We start from the raw sequence: 21,077 nt of genomic DNA on the forward strand, positions 1-21,077 counted from the left end.
CTACTCACGCAGACAAGAACGGCTGCTGCTGCATCATCATCCGTCATCATTTCTGCTACACTGGCAGGGCTAGGGGCCAGGACTCTATTCTTCGGGTTTTTGGGGGATGTTGTTCCGGGTCCGATAACTGGCAACCCACCCGCAGTAGATGTGCACGGAGTGAGGTCTCGCAGCAAGCTATCAAATACGGCGCATTTCTCGGCTTTTAAAAAAAACGCTATGCGTCGCCAGGTGTTTCATCGGATTTGAGGTGTTACCTCCTTTGACAGTATCACAGTATCAGCTTAAAGCACTTGTTGCAGGCTGCTGAGTTTGCATATTTTGCCGTGAAGTACAGCCATACATTTGACCGGTCCTCCTTGGGCATTTTTAATCTGTAGCTCTGCTCTAAAAGAACGTACGTACCTGGACCCGCCTACTATCCTCGGAAACGTAAAATGATTGGCTAGATTCTAAAGTGTATCACAGCTCAGGAAAAAAAAGCACCGAAATAAAGCACCGAAATGTGCGCTGCTTTTCGGTCTGGTTACTACCGTTTATGTCAGAACCGGTGCCATCATGGCACCGGATACCGGTACCCATCCCTAATAAACACTGTAGCCAGGCTTTGATTTTTGGTTTCATATTTCTATTAGAAACTATGTGGCAATGAGCACAGTTGGAGAGGTTATCATCATAACAACAGCAGCAGTAGAAAAACATAATCTTGAGTGTAGGTTTCAAAATGACCTAAATGCAAGATTAGCTGACATTTTAGTTCACTGGAGTTTTTAGCCACAAGAGACATTTTGTTTCAAATGCATTTTGTTTTATAAAGTTATACTCATATTCATATTCATGGTATCTGCCTCCAACATACTAGTGATGAATAAGAAATAACTAAGTTGCTTGTAAACTTTTACCTAAGTTTTATTTAAAAACGAACTGATTAAGACAAACATCTGGTATAAGCACATGTTTAGTATTTCTTAAATGAAACATTGCACATATCATTCTAACTGATGTATTCAATCAACTTATTTAGGACTTCTGTTGTTCCTCCGTTGGGACTGAATTAATCACAACAAAAATTGGACTTTTGTATGATACTTAAATGTCCATTGATTAATTGCACTTTGCAAACCGAAAGAAGCATAGCATAAATATGTTTCTGATGTTTTCTACTTGTAATTTTGAGGCGTTCCTTCCTTCAGAATCTAAGATTCTGAAAAGTCAAGAAGAGTTTTATATTTAAAAAATGTGCCAGAATTGCAAAAGTTTACCTGAACTTGTTTCTCCTTAACCATAGCAAAGTGGGTGCAGTGGGTTTGTATGCAGACATGAAAGTGCAAAAAAACCCAAATAAAACAGAGGGCTTGCACCTGATCAAAAGTCAGTTTGTGTTAAAGCAGAGGCACCAAGTGGTTCATTGGATTTTCACTCACCTTGAAACAAAGAGTATATTCCCCCACCTTCTAATTGTCACATAGCTGTTTTTATGGACTCAGTTATGAATTGTAGGATGGCTTATTGTTTTAAGTCAGCTGTGTTATTCATTTCCTATAACTGCTTGAATGAACGGGGGGTAGCATTCTGAGGTGATAGGTTTTTGTCAGATGAACTGTTTTAGTGGATTCACTCAGCACAGGAAGTTAACTATGCCACAGAAGAATGTGAATGTAACTGTTGCTCACTGTATTTGGGTGTATATTGTATGCCATTTTTTCATGCAACTTTTCATTAGTTTATTTTAAGCCCAGATTAATGAATAGTTGTCATAAATATGAAAGTAAATTGCTTCTCTGTTTTCACTGCAAGTATGATAAATTTCATGTTGACATAAATCATTTATTCATTCTCTTCCGCTTTTACTTATCAGGGTCTGAGAGGTGGAGTGGGGTGGAGCCTATCCCAGCTGTCATAGGGCGAGAGGGAGGGGGGTACACCCTGAACAGGTCTAGCACATAGAAACAGATAACAGTTTGCACTCACATTCACATCTATGGGCAATTTAGAATCATCATTTAACCTAACCCCATTTTTTTTTAAAATTGGGGTTAGGTTATATTGAAATAGATTTTTGGTTAAATTGATTAAACCAAAATTAATTTTATGTATATTATGGCTTTAACTATGGACATAAGGTCTGTTAATAAAGACTGATTGATGGATTGAATTGCATGTCTTTGGACTGTGGGAGAAAGCTAGAGTACCCAAAGAGAACCCACACACACACACACACGAGGAAAACATGCAAACTCCACGCAGAAAGGCCGCAGCCAGATGGTGGAGTCAAAGTCAGGACCTTGTTGCTCTGAGGCAACAGTGCTAACCACCGTGCCACGGTGCTGCCAGTGTGCTAAATTTAATGCTGTCATAAATCACTAGAAGATATTTCAAAGAATCAGAATCAGAAAGGGTTTTATTGCCAAATGTTGAGCAGGTTTACAACATTAGGAAATTGCTGCGGTGCTTCAGTGCAAACATACTGTCATAAATTACGCTTAAATAGACATGAAAATAAAAATAAGAATAAGAATTAAAAGTGCTAATTAGAATCCCTATGCTTCAAACAAGACTTGTTTTTTCAGAACCTGTAAACACAATTTGATTTAAAATGTGACACAGAATCTACACTGGCAGGTTTTTAAAACTCATTCAAGACATTACCACTAACCATATAGAGAAACTGTGTTGTAGTTTCTGATGCATCACATAAGAGCACACATACTTTAAAACACTTAACCCTAGATTATACTCAGACATGGACACGGACACCTGGGGATTCAGTGACCGAGTAGTCGTTCCTGTTAAACGTCTTTGATATCTGCTTGAGCTCCAGCACCTGCGAGCATGTGCAGCTGATGCATGGTACTGTAAACTGGCCATGAATGAGTCTGGGCAGTCAGAAAGAAACAGGCAAGGTCTTCAGGTCCACTGGACCCGTGGCTAGTGGAAGTGTGGAAATCATAGGTCCTGTGTACCCTCATTTCTCCTTCCTCCTCTCTGGGCTTGTGTGTGTGTGTGTGTGTGTGTGTGTGTGTGTGTGTGTGTGAAAGAGAGAGAGAAGGAGAAAGTAAAGCATTGTGAATTGACCCAGGTGTGACCCACCAGTGCTGTTCCCGCACAAAGTTGCAAAATTGGAGCACCCAACACTGTCTGCACACACATTCCCACACGTTTCACCCTTTGTCTTGCAGGAATGAATACTGGGGACCTGACACTATAAATATCTCATTGTGGTTCCACACCTGATCAAGATGGCAAAGCGATTCTCTGTTCAGACTGCCTTACAGTTGCTATTCGAAGAGACAGAGGGTTTTGATGGCGATGCAGAGGAAAAAGTTTAAGAATGTGAGGATTGAAGAGGACGATGAGCATCAGCCAGCTCTAAAGTTTAGCAAGCTTCAAACCTCAGGACCAGCCTGCAAGCAGCCAGCCCCAAGACCAGCAGGGAGCAGCCAGCCCCAAGACCAGTGAGCACACTGTCAGCAGCTTGCAAATAACACCGTATGGATGGTAAAAGATGGCAAAATTGAATGGTCTTCCTGCTTAAAAAATGAACCAATGTGAGCCAATGTGATTCGAATGATACCAGAACCTACACGCTGGGCAGTCATGCAAAAGACATCAAGTCTTCTTTTGACCTTTGCATGCAATACCCTATCAAGAAAATCATCCTGGATTGCACCAATTTAAAGGAAGCAGAGTTTTTGGAAAGACATGGAAAGTCTTGGACAAAACCGATTTGGATGCTTACTTTGGGGTTCTTATCCTTGCTGGTGTTTTCAGGTCCAAATGGGAGACCACAGAATCCCTGCAGGATGAAGAAACTGGCAGAGATCTTTTTTGGACCAGGATGTCTCTGAAAACTTTCAAAATAATTTCCAGGACCATCCGTTTTGATGACCATGATCATAGACCAGCTTGACGGCAGAGAGACAAGCTAGCTGCCATCAGGATGGTGTGGGGCAAATGAGCGGCCGGTCTCAACTGTTTTACAACCCTGGCCCCAATGTCATCGTTGATGAGCAGCTGATGCCATTTCAGGGCTGCTGCCCAGTATATACCATCTAAGCCTGCCAAGCATGGTATAAAGATTTGGGCGCCTGTGATGCTGGTTCATCTTATGCATGTAACTTGCAGGTCTACACAGGGAAACGCAATGGAGGAGCCCCTGAAAAAAATCACCTTCTGACGCTGCCGGGTGCTGGGTGGTCCTTTCCGACTCGTACCAGGGTGGCTAGGCTCTAGCAGGGTTGACTGCCCGTTGCCCCTGACTCTCTGGGATTCTCACCCTTTGGCCGTGGGAAGCCCATCGGGGCCTCCCTCCTTCTGCTGGAATGGGTGTGCGGTTGTCGCCAAGATGTGTGGCCTTGAGTCTTCAGTACTCTTGGAGGCTGCGGATGGTGCAGTTGTCCTGGTTCCATGTCTGTCTGCCTCTGGCTTCTGGGGGGCATTGTTGAGGCTTCCCACCCTTGTTATTAAGTACATTTGTGACAAAGACAGGCATTCTAACACAAACTCTCTCCCACTCACACTACAACACTCTTGATTTATGTATCTGTGTATTTTCTAATTTCTGTGGTCCTGGTGCTGTATCTTTCTTTGTTTTCTTTTCTTACAGGACCAGTTGGCAATATATTGTGTATTTCTATTTGCACTCTATCATTTTATTGTACCCCTATCCCTCTTTTCCCTTCCTTCTCCTGCCTTAGACATCATCAGACTATACTATATATAATGTAATAACTGAAATAACACAGATTCAGATTCCTTGTTTACATTGTCAGAGTCTGCAATCAAAAATACTTTTTTTTGTGATTAAAGATGTATAAAAATTTCTAAATAATGCAAATGCTTTGTTAAACCTTTGAACTAAAGCTGAAATGCTGCACTTGTTTGCAGAATCTGCACATCTTTGATTGGATTAAAATCCACTGTTTTGATACAAAAGGCACAATTTAATAAAAAATGTCATTGTTCAAAAGCTGAGAGAACAAAATGTTTCCTTTACAGAAAACATTTTTTTGCTCTTTTTTGCTCTCTTGTAAAAAATTAAGAAGCCATTCCCGCTGTACAAATTGTGGCTGTGGAATTGGTATCTTAAAATTGTCCACTATGCCCTTCTCCACACATTGAGCTTTCATACTGCATAATCAGAGCAAATCTTATTTTAAAATGGCAGTATAATTTGCACTTGGCCCCTCTTTCAGCCAGTGAAAACTAACATCTTATTGCTGTTGTCCTCTCTCGGTCAAATTGCAACTTTGTGCATTGACCAGGCAAAAGATGTTATACAGATACTTCACTGTATTCACTGAATCATATTTTTTATTTTTTTTACAACACTACAACTGGCAGTGTAGAAAAGTACTTACTGGTACCTGGGTATGCTGTACCAGAATGCTCACCAGATTGACTGTTTAGCAAAGTAAAGCTGGCTAAACTGCCTCACTCAGAATCACACAATGCCACAATGAAAGGAAGTTTAGAGGAGATTGGGGATAAGGTGATGCAAATGCAGTACCAGTCAAAGTTTGGACAGTTCTACTCATTTGTACTCTGTGATTTGATACATGATATATATGATATACTACTATATACTGAGAAAAAAGTGATCCAAACCAAAGTACTGGTAATGAATTGAAGCCAAATTTTTTTTGGTGATCTTTGTAGAAGCAGTAGAAGCACTGCTATGGGGAAATCCAAAGTGGCCAACCGCAGGTGTTACAGTCTAAATGTAATGTTCTTGATCTCTCTTGGCTGACTGAAATGTGTTTGTCTTACAGTGCCCAATGTGCTCAGCATTATTGCACTTGAAATCTGAGGTGTATGAAAAAAGAATTCAGTTAACTGTGATCTGCAACCTACTAGGATCTAGCTGTGATATTTTACACACTGAACCTTTGATGTGCAAGTTTAAGTGTGATGGAGCAGCTGAACAGACTATATTTGGGAGTGAAGGATGGCACTGATTGACATTTGACTGGGTGGTAAATCCATTTGAGGGTTACCTACGCCACTGGAGCCTTGAATGTTCACTAGCTACCAAGTGATGTCTGGCAAGCAAATTATTTTATAAGTGTATGGGGCTTTAGACTTTTTCTCTTTCTTTTAATTCATTTTCAAAACACATAAACCACATGTAACACAGGCTAGTTATTCTCTAGTTATATTGTGATCCCCAAACTAGTAAAAGAAAAATAAAGCCAATAGGTTTTAGGCCTTAGACTATGTTTCCATTCCTGAATAGTTGTTTAGAGAAGGCCCTTATCTTCTGAATGAGTATAGACCATTACCGTAGTAGCTATTTCACATTGTAATGTACCATTGTATTGAGTTTTTTGAGATACTCTCCTTGACAAATTGATAGGATGTGCATTGCTATTCTTTACAGTGCACATCAATATACATTCTTTTAATTCACGTTGCTTCTTTACAACTCTTTGCAGCTGTTTGAGATCAGAGTGCCAATCACCCAAGGGACGAAACCAGTGACCATCAGTGTGGCCAACCACACCCAGTGCAGCTGTCTGTCCAAACTGGATATCTACAAGCAAGTTCACAGCATCATCAGAAGAGCATTGCCTGAGTAAGTCTCTGTCAATGTACATACACAGATTAGCTGTATGTGCTAATTATTACAAGATCTGACTTAATAACCCAGCGCGCGCGCATATGTGTGTGTGTGTGTGTTTGTGTGTGAAAAGGAATAAAACAGCCTTTGCTTTTCCAGTGGTGGTTTCATTCTATTATGACGATGGTTGGTTCCTGGACTGTGTGTATCTACAGCAGGTGTTGCAATTCAACACATTGCAAATTTTTCAATTCAATTCAATTCAACTTTATTTATATAGCGCCAAATCACAACAAAAGTCGCCTCAAGGCGCTTCATAGGTACAGAGAAAAACCCAACAATCATATGACCCCCTATGAGCAAGCACTTTGGCGACATTGGGAAGGAAAAACTCCCTTATAACAGGAAGAAACCTCCGGCAGAACCAGGCTCAGGAAGGGGCGGGGCCATCTGCTGCGACCGGTTGGGGTGAGAGAAGGAAAACAGGATGAAAGACATGCTGTGGAAGAGAAACAGAGGTTAATAACAGATATGATTCAATGCAGAGAGGTCTACTAACACATACTGAGTGAGAAAGGTGACGGGAAAGGAAAAACTCAATGCATCATGGGAATCCCCGGCAGCCTACGTCTATTGCAGCATAACTAAGGGAGGATTCAGGGTCACCTGGTCCAGCCCTAACTATATGCTTTAGCAAAAAGGAAAGTTTTAAGCCTAATCTTGAAAGTAGAGATAGTGTCTGTCTCCCGAATCCAAACTGGAAGCTGGTTCCACTGGTTCCTGAAAACTGAAGGCTCTCCCTCCCATTCTACTTTTAAATACTCTAGGAACAACAAGTAGGCCTGCAGTGTGAGAGCGAAGTGCTCTAATAGGGTGATATGGTACTACAAGGTCATTAAGATAAGATGGGGCCTGATTATTTAAGACCTTTAACCTTTTCTAGGTTAACTATGGCATTTGTATGTTCCTGTGCTTATACCTGCATGATGCATGCTGGGATTTATGACCAGCTGACCCTTGGAATTCTCTTAGCAAGTTCTTCTTGCCAGTTTGTGTCTTTTGAAAACACTGCTGTTATAGAATGGAATAAAATGGCAAATAATTTAACACAAATCCGCATATTTACAGTGACAAATGTTTTTTACTTTGTTCAGCCAAATGTGATCTACTTAGGTGCAGACAAAGTGGCTTACGCTGTGGAGCATTACCTGAAACAGAGGTGTACTTTTCATATTGGAAACGATTGACGGTGAGAACCAAGATTTCTTCCATCAATCCATCCATCTATTTTCTGCTGCTTATCCAGGGCTGGGTCGTGGGGGCAGCAGCCTAAGCAAGGACCTCCCTCTCCCCAGACACCTCCAGGCATTCCCAGGCCAGCTGAGAAAGGTAATCTCTTCAGCGTGTCGTGGGTCTGTCCCATGGCCTCCTTTGGTGGGGCATGCCCGAAGCACCTCATCCAGGAGGGATTCTAGTCAGATCCCTGAACCACCTTGACTGGCACCTTTCCATGTGTAGGAGTTGTGAATTTGCTCTAAACCACTCTTGGATGGCTGAATTCCTCACCCTCTTTAAGGGAGAGCCACCCTTCGGAGATAGCTTATTTACCACCGCTTGTATCCAGGATCTCATTTATTGTGTTCACCAGATCTCAGTACTCAGATCTTGTGATAATAAGCTAGGCTAGGGTAGGGTTTTGCTTTTTTACACTCATCTCTTCCCTTAATTACAATAACCTGATGCAATGTCCTCATCACTGCAGCCGTGGCCCCAATCCACCTGTCAATCTCCTCTTCCTTTCTCCCCTTAATCAGTGCGAGCTGGAGGCCACCAGCTGATGAGCCCAGCAGAACCACATTATCTGCAAAATCAAAGACAATATTCTGAAGCCACTTGGCCATCTACCTGGATATGCCTAGAAATTCTCTATGAACAGAACTGGTGTCAAAGCGCAGCCCTCACTCGGTCCAACACCCACCAGGAATGAGTTATTGCTGACAATGTGGACCAAGCTCCTGCAACAATTACAGAGCTCAAATGGCTAATAGCAACAGGCCAGACACCCCATGCTTCCCATGCTCCTCCCACAGGATACTCCATGGGACCAAGTTGAGTGCCTTCTCCAAATCAACAAAACACATGTAGAGTGGTTGGGCAAATTCACACACAGTCTTATATATCCTTGAGAGGATAAAGAACTAATCAAATGTTCAGCAACCAGCGAACAAAAATCGCATTGTTCCCCCTTTATTTGAGGTTCGAAAGATGGATTAACATTCCTCTCCAGTACCCTGCCATAGACCGTCCCAGGGAGGCTGAAGAGTATAATTTCCCTGTAGTTAACCCTCTGATACCCCATCCTAAAGATGGTGACGACCACAGCAGTCTGATAATCCAGAGGAACCACTCCAGAGTGCCACATGATGGAGTAGAGTTGCGTCAACCAGGACAACCCTGCAACATTCTGGGCCTTCAGAAACTGTATTGACAGAAACCTCATTCACCCCAGAAACCCAAACACCAATGAGTTGTTTAACTGCCTCAATGATTTTGCCCTAGTGATGGGCAAGTCTTCCCCCTCATCCCGATACTCCCTTCCACCGCCCGACTGTCTTGTCAGTTGAAGTCAGCAACATCCCACCTACACTATACACCATGTGAGTAGAATACCTCTTTCCCATCCTGAGTCTCCTGATGGTTTGCCCAAAATTGTTTTGAGGCAGGCTGAAAGTCTTTTTCCTTGTCTCACCAAACTCCTCCCTCACCTGGGGTTTGGTTAAACTATTACTTTAGCTGCATTCCGCTTGGCCTGCTGGTCCACATCTCATTTAGGAATTACCACCACGACAGGCACCAACCACCTTGTAGCCCCAACTCCTTCGCAGCAGCCTCAAACAGAGGTCATTTGGACTCAATGTCCCCAGCCTCCCTTAAAATCATTTTAAAGTTCTCCTGGAGAACATTATATCAGAACTTTTTATTTAATGTTCATTACATGTTGTTATTTGTTTACATATTATATAATAAATTGGCTAAATGCACACATATAAGCCAAAATTATGACCACTAAAAGGTGGGGTAAGTTACTTGTGCAGTCTGCATATGTCCAGTCACATGCAAACTATCATTGTTCACTGAACAAACTGCTCTCCCTCATGGACAATCCATCTCAACCACTCCATTCAACACTACTGAGCCATCAGAAATCCTTCCCACTTGTGATTTAACCCTGCTACTAAAAAGAACACCTCAGGAAATCATTCCCACCATTCTCTGTAAAGCTGTAACATAATTCTTCTTTCTGTGACAGGCATGCCACAGAAACGTATGCCCGACAGAACACACCTGTTAGGCAAATGTTTTCACACATACTTTTTCATACATGTAATAATAATAATAATAATAATAATGTATACTTTATTGATCCCCATGGGGAAATTACTTGTTTTTCTCTGGATTTGACCCATTCATTCAGTGAAGCAGTGGGCAGCCACTAAGCAGGCACCCAGGGCGCAGTATGTAGGGACGGTACCTTGCTCAGGGGTCCCTCAGGGTAGCTGTTCAGTGGATTTGAACCCCCAACCTTCCGATCATGGGGCGACCACTCTACCTACTGAGGTATCCCTGCCCCCATGTATTTCTGCATTATACCCTTTTGCAGTTGTTTCTTCTTTATGGTATACATATTACGTGTTAATGCAATTTGCACTGCTCGGTTGCACTTCTACCTTTTACTCATCACTCAGGAAAAAATTCTCATAGTATAAGGCCTATAGCACTTGGAATATGGCGTTTATTTATTGTACACTGTACCATTTTTATTCTTTATCCTGCTACAGTAACAAAAAAATGTATCTATGATTGTCATGTGTATGTTTTTTAAAAGACAGTCACTTCTAGTCATAGAAGTGACTAGATGACAGAAACCAGCATGACAATTTACCTGCTAGGAAGCCTTTGGACAAAAGTTTGCCCCACTGACTACCTCCTGCCTCAAAATATGAACTCTAGCCTCTTGAATTCCATATCCTGCAACCACATTTCCTGTGCTCAAACAATACTTACAAAGTAGTTTATTTAGAAGGAATAAATAGTAATTGTGTTAATGCCAGAATCTAAGACAATGAACCACCACAACAGAGGCTCTAATGTGCTACATGTAATGTGCAAAAATCTCAATGTATTTGCACCCATTCAAACAGCCCAAACAGTGGAGATTGGTGGACTATGTTTCTTTTACAACCCCATAAAAACAAGATCACTCTCATAATCAGGAAAATCAGAATCAGAATCAGAATACTTTATTAATCCCGAAGGAAATTAGGGGTATATTTTCAGACAAAACCTAAGCCATTGTTTATCTCTATCTAAAGACCAAAAGATAGTGTAGGATCAGTTTTTGGTACATTCCATGGTCATTTCACCTGTGTCTTTCTTCATCCGTTTGAATCGGTATTTTTACTTTGTCACATGACAAAGCCGAAAGAGAGATTGGCTCAAGACAGCCAACCGGAAAGCTTGGCTTATAAAAAATATTGTTAAGCTCCATGATCCACCATTGCTGTAAAAACAATGGTCCATTGGCGTGAAAAAATTTGATGAACTTTCAGCAGCTCTGGCTTAGAAATAAAGAAATGCCATTTCCTTAAATCCATTTGATTCCAAATTACAATGCAGAAATGAGAGAAAATCACCCAATTGCATTAACATAGCCTTACGAGGCTTTTTAAAATATGAGCTGGTAAATGACTATCTTGACTGTTTCTTTGTCTTGCCTAATTCTTGTTATAATGTGCTTATTTTTGTTGAAAAAAAATAAGAAAAGATACTCAGTAAAGCCGCTACTCCTCAATGTCAAACAGGAGCCAGTTGAGGTGGTTTAGGCATTTGAGACCTCCTGGAGACCTCCTGAGTAGTGATGATAAATTCGATTCTTTTTACTGAAACAAGTTTGAATAAGTCACTCACCAAAATGAATCGTGTTTTTTGAGTCATTTGAGTCACTGAGTCAGTTGCCCAGAGAGTGCAAAAAATTTACATTTTCACTCAAACTCCTAAGGAGGGGGTGAGTGAGTGAGTGACTGAGTGATTCTTTCATGCTACGATTCAGCACAGCAAGGGAGGGGGTGAGTGAGTGAGTGAGGGATTCGCTTATGCTACAATTCAGCACAGGAAAGGAGGGGGTGAGTAACTCAAATGTGCTGTTAGCAGAGCGATGCTACTGTGAACTGAGGAGCTATTGTCTTGATGTGAGCTTTCTACTCAGAGTTTTTTCTTCCAGTTCAGAGCAGAAATGTTTCTGTTAAGAAACTGGCTGTTGTTTTTTACGCACAATTTTAATTACAAGCTAGATATATTTCTACTATTGAAATTAGTTTGCTAACAGCAACAGGGATGAGTCAGTGAATGAGTCAGTTGGGCTTGTGAATCATGATTCACGAGTCAGTAAAGTGATTCTCGAGTATTGAACGATATGATTCGCATATCACTACTCCTGAGCACCTAGTAGGTGAGGTGTTTCAGATATGCTCTGGAGGAGGAGGAGACCCAGCAAAGAGGGATTAAATCTCTTGGCTGGCTTGGGAGTGCCTCAGTATCCCTCCAGAACAACTGCAGGCGTGGCAAAGGTCTAGGTACCTCTATCCCAACCCAAGCCTGGATTGGGTGGATGGATCCTAATATTTGCTCTAATGGTCTGAAAACCTGTTCTTCTTTCACTTTAACTTTAATGTTTCTTTTTCTTTCTTTTTTCCTTCAATTTTTTGAATTAGAATGATTATTGTTCACTTATATTTATGAGGTCATAGGAACAGAACTGGCTTGCGTACACATTTTGTGATGGCCAACAGTTTTCCTCGGACTTGTGAGAATGAAATCGAAATAGGAAATGGAAGAAGCCCTCTTCAGGTGTGTGTCTGCTTGAAATACAGTAATACACTACAAATTGGAGAGTAATGACTTGCTCAGATATGGAAGGCGAAGTTATATGTCTCCTAGACCTCAAGACTAGATTTAAATTCGGGAAAGTAAGACAGTTAAGATTATGTTTGTAGGTAAAAAGTAGTAAGTGTATAATATGATGATCTGCCCAAAGATCTACTAACAAAATATAAATCACATATATTTAGACTTCAAACCCATTAACCAACTTTTTACATTTAGTCCATAAATATTTGAACAGTAGATGGTGAATTTGTTTTCATGTCTGGAGGTTGTTGTAACTCTTCTGTACAAATATGGAGACACATATATGTGCACAAACGCAGACAGTGAAGTTAAACAGGTTATAGCTGCAAAAACTCATGCATCAACATGAAGCACACAGATATGTTTCACATTAGGTGAAGTGCAAGAATGCACCCGAGCCATTCCCCTCTGGTCACGCCAGAAAGCTATCGCTCTCTTTCTATCACTCTCTTTAACTTTTCCTTTCCCTTTCCACTTCACCCTCTAATACTTTGTATGTGTGCTTGTGTATCCAAACCACTGCAGCTCTAATTGAAACCATGTTGGGTCTTTTTTCACTGCCAGACGCTTTCATGACTTCAAACAATTTCTCTGTCTGCAAACACACCAACTGTTGTCCATCTCTGTGTCTAAGTCAATGGTTCCCCTAAATATGGCATTTCAGATCAACAATTTTTACATTCAGGTGGTTTATATAATTGATCATGTGTGTTTCTATGTACAATATTTTCAAGGGTAATATATTTTTTTGTTGGCATTTTCTAAAAATCCAAACTAGGTATCTGATTTCCAGAGTAATTCACATTTCAGTTTATTTTCAGTTACATAAATATTAAAAGATTAATAACAATATGTAGTTACTTATAACATAATGGTTTACAAGTGTTCTACATTATATGTAGGAGTAGCATCATTATAAATTGATACCTTCCCTTACAGCCAGAAAAAGGTTACCTTTGCCACCAGTCTTAACGCCTCTGCATCTGTTTGCCATTTAGTCTCTTATTATACAATAATTTACAACCCCAATCCCAAAGAAATTGGGATGCTGTGTTAAAATGTAAATAAAAACAGAATGCATAGAGTTGTGAATGTCACGAACAAATGTTTTATTCACAATAGAACACAGAAAACATATCCAACAGTCAAACTGAGAAGAAGTACAATTTATTTTAATTATTATTTTGAATTTGATGAAATACTGTGATACAGGGTAATGTTTATTACTGTGGTATTGCAAACAAATGCAGAACCCAGGCAAAAAAATTAGGCACATGAATCAGTTAAAGACTTTATTCAATCATGATATGTTTACAAACAATGATACAAATGTTTACAGAGATGAACAAACAAACAAAAACTCATGAATGAGCTTTGCCTAAGTAAGAGCTCTGACTCTTACTTAGGCAAGAGTCAGAGATTGACTTAACACAAGGATTACATTAACTAGAACGAGAGACTATGCTAGCAGGGAAAATGGAAACTGGCAGTGAGAAGCTGGGCAAGATCTGGGAGGGAGGAGAGGGAGGTGAGTTTAGCAACATTTTCCACAGGCTTCCTGTGAGAGCAGGAAGGCTGTGTGGAGTGGCTCCTAACTAAACATACAGTTTAGTTGGGATGCCAGGCAACAGGAGATAAATGGCAGCCAGCAGAGGTTGGTGAATGCACATGGAAATAGTTTCTGAGGCAGGCAGGGTTAACACTGGAGACAAAAAAGGTATGGTATCACACGGGAACAAGTAGCAAGGAAAGAGCAAACAAACTGGCCTGTTTACCACACAAGGTGAGCTGATAATCTGGTGGAGTCTGGATTGGCAGGGGAATAATGTGAGATCAGTCCTAGCAAGACTGGAGACAGAGCAATACTGGAAGAGCATATGGGACAAGGATGCAACCCATAACAACAGTGTTCAGTGGCTAGTGGTTCTGAGAGCTGACTACAGCAACCTCCCTGAACAGGATTCAGTAACCATCACAGTGGCAGACTGTGCCAAATGGAACAGCTGCTAGTAGATGAGACACACCTGGAATAGCTAACTGAAGGCCAGACAGTCCTAATACCCAAGGATCCCCAGAAGGGACCGGTCGCATCCCACTAGCAGCCAATAACCTGCCTCAGTACCACATGATCAGGCATCATAGCAGCTAAGATGAACAGGGACATGGCTCAATACATGAGCAGGCCACAGAAAGGAACTGGCAGGAACACCAGAAGGGGCCACCAGCTCCCGGTAGACAGAGCAGTCGCCTAAGACTGCAAGACCGGGCTCACCAACCTGTGCATCACCTGCATTGACTAGAAGAAGGCCTATGGCTCAATGCCCCACCCATGGATCCTGGAATGCCTAGAACTACACAAGATCAACAGGACATTAAGAACCTTACTCAAGAACTCAATAGGGATGTGGCGAACAACACTCAAGGCCAACTTCATGCCAACTGCACAAGTCACCATCAAGTGCTGGATTTACCAAGGAGGTGTTCTGTCCATACGCATAGGGATGAACCCCCTTAAGTGAGATCATTGACAAGACTGGCTACAGATACTGACTATGGAATTGAGCATGCGTTAGCCACCTCCTGTACATGGATGACCTCAAACTGTATGCCAGTCGTGGATGAGACATTGATTCACTGATTCAAACCACTAGGATCTATAGCAATGACATTGGAATGTCATTCAGACTGTTGAAGTGTAGTCGACTGGTAACAAAGAGAGGGAAAGTAGTCAGAACTTAGGGGATTGTACGACTTCGAGGACAGCTACAAGTACCTGGGAATCCCACAGGCAAATGAGAACCATGGCAAGGCTGATAGGAAAGCTGCAACCACCAAATACTTGCAAAGAGTAAGGCAAGTCCTGAAGAGTCAGCTGAACGGGAAGAACGAGATCTGGGCAATCAACACCTACGCCCTCCCAGTGATCAGATGGGATAATAAGATGAAGGTGCAGATTGTGTAAAGATGCCTCTGAGACAATCCAGCAGATAACAGTAAGGTGCAAGAAACCAGGGCATACATGGAATGCCATAATCAAGTGGCCGCCATAGTATACAGGAACATTTATGTCGAGTATGGCCTGGAAGTCCCAAGGCCAAGGTGGGACATGCCCCCCAGAGTGGTGTAGAATGACTGAGCTAAGATCCAGTGGGACTTCCAGATACACATGGGCAAAGTGGTGATGGCTAACCTAGTGTTGGATAAGCAGAAGAAGATAGCCACAGTAATAGATGTAGCTATACCAAGTGAAAGCAACATGAGAAAAAAGGAAAGCAAGGAGCTCGAGAAGTACCAAGGGCTGAAAGAAGAGCTTTATAAAATGTTATCTCAGATTGTGTTTTGACAAGTCTTTGAGCTTGATGGTTTGGGTTATGCTCTGACATCCACTGTCAACTATGGGACCTTTTAAAGACAGGTGTGTGCCTTTCCAAATCATGTCTAATTAACTGAATTTAGCACAGGTAGACTGAAATCAAGTTGTAGATGATCTGCGGAAACATAATGCTCAATTTTGAGGGTCATGGCAAAGACTGTTACCTATTTATGATATATTTTGTTTTTATTTGTAATAAATTTGAAAGAAATTCAAGCAAGCTTTTTCCACATTGTCATTATGGAGTATTCTGTGTAGAATATTGAATTAAAAAATAGAAAAATTGGCATTTCCTGTGAAAATGCTGTGTGGATGCTGTAAAGCTGAAGCCGTTTGCTAAAACTAGCTGAAAAAGCTGAAAAGTTGCAAAAAGTGTAAAAACTGCAGAAGCATAAGAACTTTGCAAAAAATGTAATTACTTAGCAGAACTGCAATAACTTAAAAGAAACATGATTCTTGGCAGATATACAATAAAAGAGCACAACTTATATTGTAAATATTGTAACTTAGCAGGAACATGGTAACTTCTCAGAAATACAAGAATTTAGGAGAAATACTATAAGATAACAGAAATACTATATTTAGCAAAAATACTTAAACATTACAGAAATACTATGATTTAGGAAAATACTACAACATAGCTGAAATACTCTGATTCAGCAGAAATACTGTGATTTAGCAGAAATGCTGCAATGTGGCAGACAAACTATGATTTGGCACAAATATTATAACATACCATGATTTAGCAGAAATACTATATTTAGTAAAAAAAACAACAACTATAATTTAGTAGAAACACTATGATTTGGCAGAAATACTATGATATAGCTGAATTAATATGATTTAGAACAAATACTATGATTTAGCAGAATAGTAATAACTCACTTGGAAATATTGGAAAAGCAAAATGACCAGCTGAAAAAAGCTGAACATGGTTAAGTTCCCTCAAAACTAATTGTTGTTCACCTGTGAGAAATGGGCAGAAATAAAAAAAACAAAAAAACAAAAACAAGAAAGAACAGCCAACAAATACACACAATTACAAATATGGACACATATGGAAAAGCAAGTGCACAGAGAGACACACACACACAGGATCTCTGCCAGTCAACCAGTCTGAATATATTCAATTTGAATCCTACAATGAGATTTTGCCAAGAAAGGGTCTCTCTCTCTCACACACACACACACACACACACACACACACACACACACACACACACACACACACACACAGTGCTTCTGTGAAGTTATTACAAGTTCAAAACCTTTTTCAAATATTGACATCAGCTTTTTTCAGCTTTATATTTTCAACTGTATCTATGACAGTCAAACAGCCTGGATCTGCCCAATTTGAATCCACCAATCAGAGATGCTGCTTCTGTCTGCTTTGTCAGGCTGTGTAGTTGTTCCTGTCAATACAGCTGCACCCCTTGCTAACATAGACAGAGACATGGGCTTTCTGCAAAATATTTCTGACATGGAGCATTAACATAACATCTTAGCAAAAATATTGTGACTTAAGAGAGACATGATATTTTAACAGAAAAACTATAATTTGGCAGAAATACTATGATTTGGCAGAAATACTATATTTAGTAGAAATACTATATTTAGCAGAAATACTATGATTTAGCACAAATACTATAAAGTAGCAGAAATACTATGATTTAGAAAAAACACTATGATTTACCATAAATACTAAAAAATACCCAAAATACTATGTGATAGCAGAAATACTATGATTTAGCAGAATATTAATAACTTAAATAGAAATATTGGAAAACAAATATTACCAGCTTAACAAGGTGAATTTTCCTCAAAACTACTTATTGTTTAACTAAAACAAATTTTCACAAACTTTAGAAAAACAGGAAAGAACAGCCAGCAGATACGCAAAATTAGAGCTATGGGCACATATGGAAAAAAATGTACAGAGAGACACACACACATACAGGATCTATGCCAGTCAACCAGTCTGAATATATTTAATTTGAATCCACTAATGAGATGCGGCCTAAAAACGGTCTCTCTCTCTCTCACTCTCACACACACACACACAAACACAGAGAGAGAGCTGGAAGTGAACAGGGGCTGTTAATAGTGTTTCTTCTAATGTCGTGTCCAAATTCATGGGCTGCATCCTCCTGAGGCCGCATTTGTAAACCGACGTCACAGCGACGCGCCAAAGGCTGTCCAAATTCGTAGACTCCTCCGAATGCAGCCAACAAATGCGTCCTCCTTTTCCCCGAATTTGAAGGATGGGTCGGGTGTGTCCTTCGTGGCCTACCATATCCCAGAATTCATAGCGCGGCCCAGCCAAACTCCAGTTTCCAACAATGGCGGCCACTACTAAATTTTAAAATTACTCATACTAATCTTTGTGGGTCACAAAATAAGAAGAAAGTAGCTGTGTAAACATCAAATATCTGCTCGGTTTATCAAGATATCGCATATTAGCAAAAGTGCTTCGACGTTTTCGGAGACGTCTGCTACCCACCAGCTCGATAGCTAGCTGGGAGCCCGAGAGTCACTGAAGCCGCCGAGAACGGCACAACTCCCGGCACATCATTTTCAGATCACTGCAGACTTTCGCTACTCGGGTTAAACGTAATATATAAGTCACTTAGACAACCTAAAAAAATTATTGTTGGGCTTTTTTCAGTGTTTTGTTTGTTCGTGAGTAAATCGGTTTGGCTGCGATTAAAGTTATTAGATTAGATTAGATGAAATAAAACTTTATTAATCCCCCGGGTGGGTTCCTCCTTGGTTTTTACACAGCTGACTAAACGTCAAACAGAAAACTGATTAAACAGAAGTATGAGACGGTCGAGAATTTATGCCAGTGTCCTGTTATATTTTAGATAGCAAGGAGCAGACGACCGAGTTTATTAAACTCCACCGAGACAGCGGTGACGCTAATCAGAAGGCTAGACCGTCCAATTTCGCCAGCCGTTTACTTCCGGCCTACCCAACCTTCTGAGGACCCGGCCCACGTAGACCGCGAAGGCCGGGTCCTCAGGAGGATGCAGCCCATGAATTTGGACACGACCTACGTTTCCAGGTCAGTCAAACAGCCTGGAGCTGCTCAATTTGAATCCACCGATCAGAGAGGCTGCCTGTTTCCCGCCTAAACAGCTGCACCTGGTGCAGCCCTTTACACACACACAGGCACAGAGAGAGTTCATGGCCAAATGATAAAAGGTTAATGAAAAATTCTTGAATTGTGAGCGTCAGGAGTGTCTGAAGATATATTGGCACAAGACAAGCCTCATGTCTTAACTTTGCTTCGTTAAGGAGATATGACGATTTGAAAATGCGTCTCATTAGAGAATTCCAGCGCTGATTTTGAACAAGCTCTCCATTGACCGTCTATGGAGAGTATTCAGACTTTGTGTTGCTCTGAGGAGATTTGCAAAAACCTGTAACTCCCACAACAATGATAGTGACATTTTCTGAAAGCCAGGAAAAATACCTACGTTTTGATGTATAATTTGTGGGGGTTGAGTGGAAATTGAGTGAGTAGCAAGAGGTTGTTCGGACATGAAGAGAAAATTCAAAAAGCTCAAGTGTCCACTCTAAGTTAATTGCATAGCAACCATAACGACGCATGTATTTTCTGAAAAATCACAAAGCTGCAACTGAAAACTTGAAGAGGCATTAAATTAAAACGGTAACAGATATGAAAAAGCTGAATCGTACATGGATAGCCCAATAATTTGAGAACGTTTTAAAGTTTGAATGGCGTTTCTACGTGAAAGTATGAGGATGTAGTTAAGTTTCAAAATCAAGCAAGTTTTAGCAGAATTTTGGAAGTTAAAAAGTTAAAAAAGTATAATAGTAATAAGTACCAAAAGTCATAGCAAGCATTAGCAGAAAGAGCAGAACAGTTGAGAGTTCGAACGGTGAAAAACGGCTGAAAACTGAGGGAGTAGTTAAGCGGCAAAGAAAGCAGCAACTTGAAGAATAAAGGATAAAGAATAAAGAGAAACAGGAACTCAATAGTGTGGATGCCTTAAAGCATCCATGTTGTTGTGTGGATGCCTTAAAGCATCCACACAACAACAATAATAATAATAATAATACATTTTATTTAAAAATAGCGCCTTTCAAAGCACCCAAGGACACTGCACAACAAATAAAAACACAAAAACTGGAAATATACACAATAATAAGAATAACAGATAAAAGTTAAGAGCATACAGAGGTTTAAACATAAGCAATTTTAAACAGATGAGTTTTGAGGGTGGACTTAAAAAGAGGGAATGAACTAATATTTCTGAGGTCAGGGGGTAAGGAATTCCAAAGTCGAGGGGCAGAGCAACTAAAAGCCCTGCCCCTCATTGTAATCAGATGAGCGGAAGGAACAGAGAGAGAAAGAGAAGATGAAGATGTGAGGCACCGGGATGTGAAGTTCATCTGTACTAAATCAGAGAGGTATGGTGGAGAGAGAGAATGAATAGCCTTAAATGTATAAAGGATTACTTTAAAATGGATGCGAAACTTAGAGAGGTAAATCTGGGTGTCATCGGCATAGCAGTGGAACTGAATGTTATATTTACGAAAAATGTGTCCGAGTGGAAGAAGGTAAAGGATGAAAAGGAGGGGCCCGAGGACAGATCCCTGGGGCACCCCAGTAGATAGAGGAGAAGGCTGAGAAGTGAAGGATTTTAATTGAATGAACTGAGTGCGGTCAGACAAGTATGATTTAAAGCAGGCTAATGGAGTATGAGAGAGACCAATAGAAGCTAATCTGCTAAGAAGAATGGGATGAGAGATGGTTTCAAAGGCTGCACTCAGATCAAGGACAATAAGGATGGAGAGGAGACCAGAATCAGCTGCCATAAGAAGATCATTTGTTATTTTTATAAGAGCAGTTTCGGTGCTATGCAGAGGACGGAAACCAGACTGGAACTGTTCGTAAAGGTTATTATCAGTTAGGTGTAGATGGACTTGTGAAGCAACTATTTTTTCAAGAATTTTTGAGAGGAATGGTAGATTGGAGATAGGACAAAAATTGTTAAAGTTGTTGGGATCTAGACCTGTTTTTTTCAGGATTGGGGTAATGGCGGCAACTTTGAAAGAAGCAGGAACAGTTCTAGTGGTGAGTGAAGAGTGAATAATAGCAGATATGAGGGGAAGGAGAGGCTTTGACAGGCTTTGACAAGGACAGTGGGG

At 40.7% G+C, this 21,077-nt stretch overlaps 1 protein-coding gene across 1 annotated transcript in view; it reads left to right on the forward strand.

The window, feature by feature from the left end:
- The window catches only part of vegfc (vascular endothelial growth factor c), an 87,340-nt gene that overhangs the window by 42,866 nt on the left and 23,397 nt on the right, over positions 1-21,077 (forward strand). Inside the window, exon 4 of the mRNA XM_084932340.1 lies at positions 6,435-6,574. Coding sequence (XP_084788466.1) covers positions 6,435-6,574 — 140 coding nt within the window. The remainder of the gene's footprint in view (positions 1-6,434; positions 6,575-21,077) is intronic.

Source organism: Perissodus microlepis, chromosome 6 (assembly GCF_051167445.1).
Source record: "Perissodus microlepis isolate ML-2025 ecotype Zambia chromosome 6, ASM5116744v1, whole genome shotgun sequence".
NCBI lineage: Eukaryota > Metazoa > Chordata > Actinopteri > Cichliformes > Cichlidae > Perissodus > Perissodus microlepis.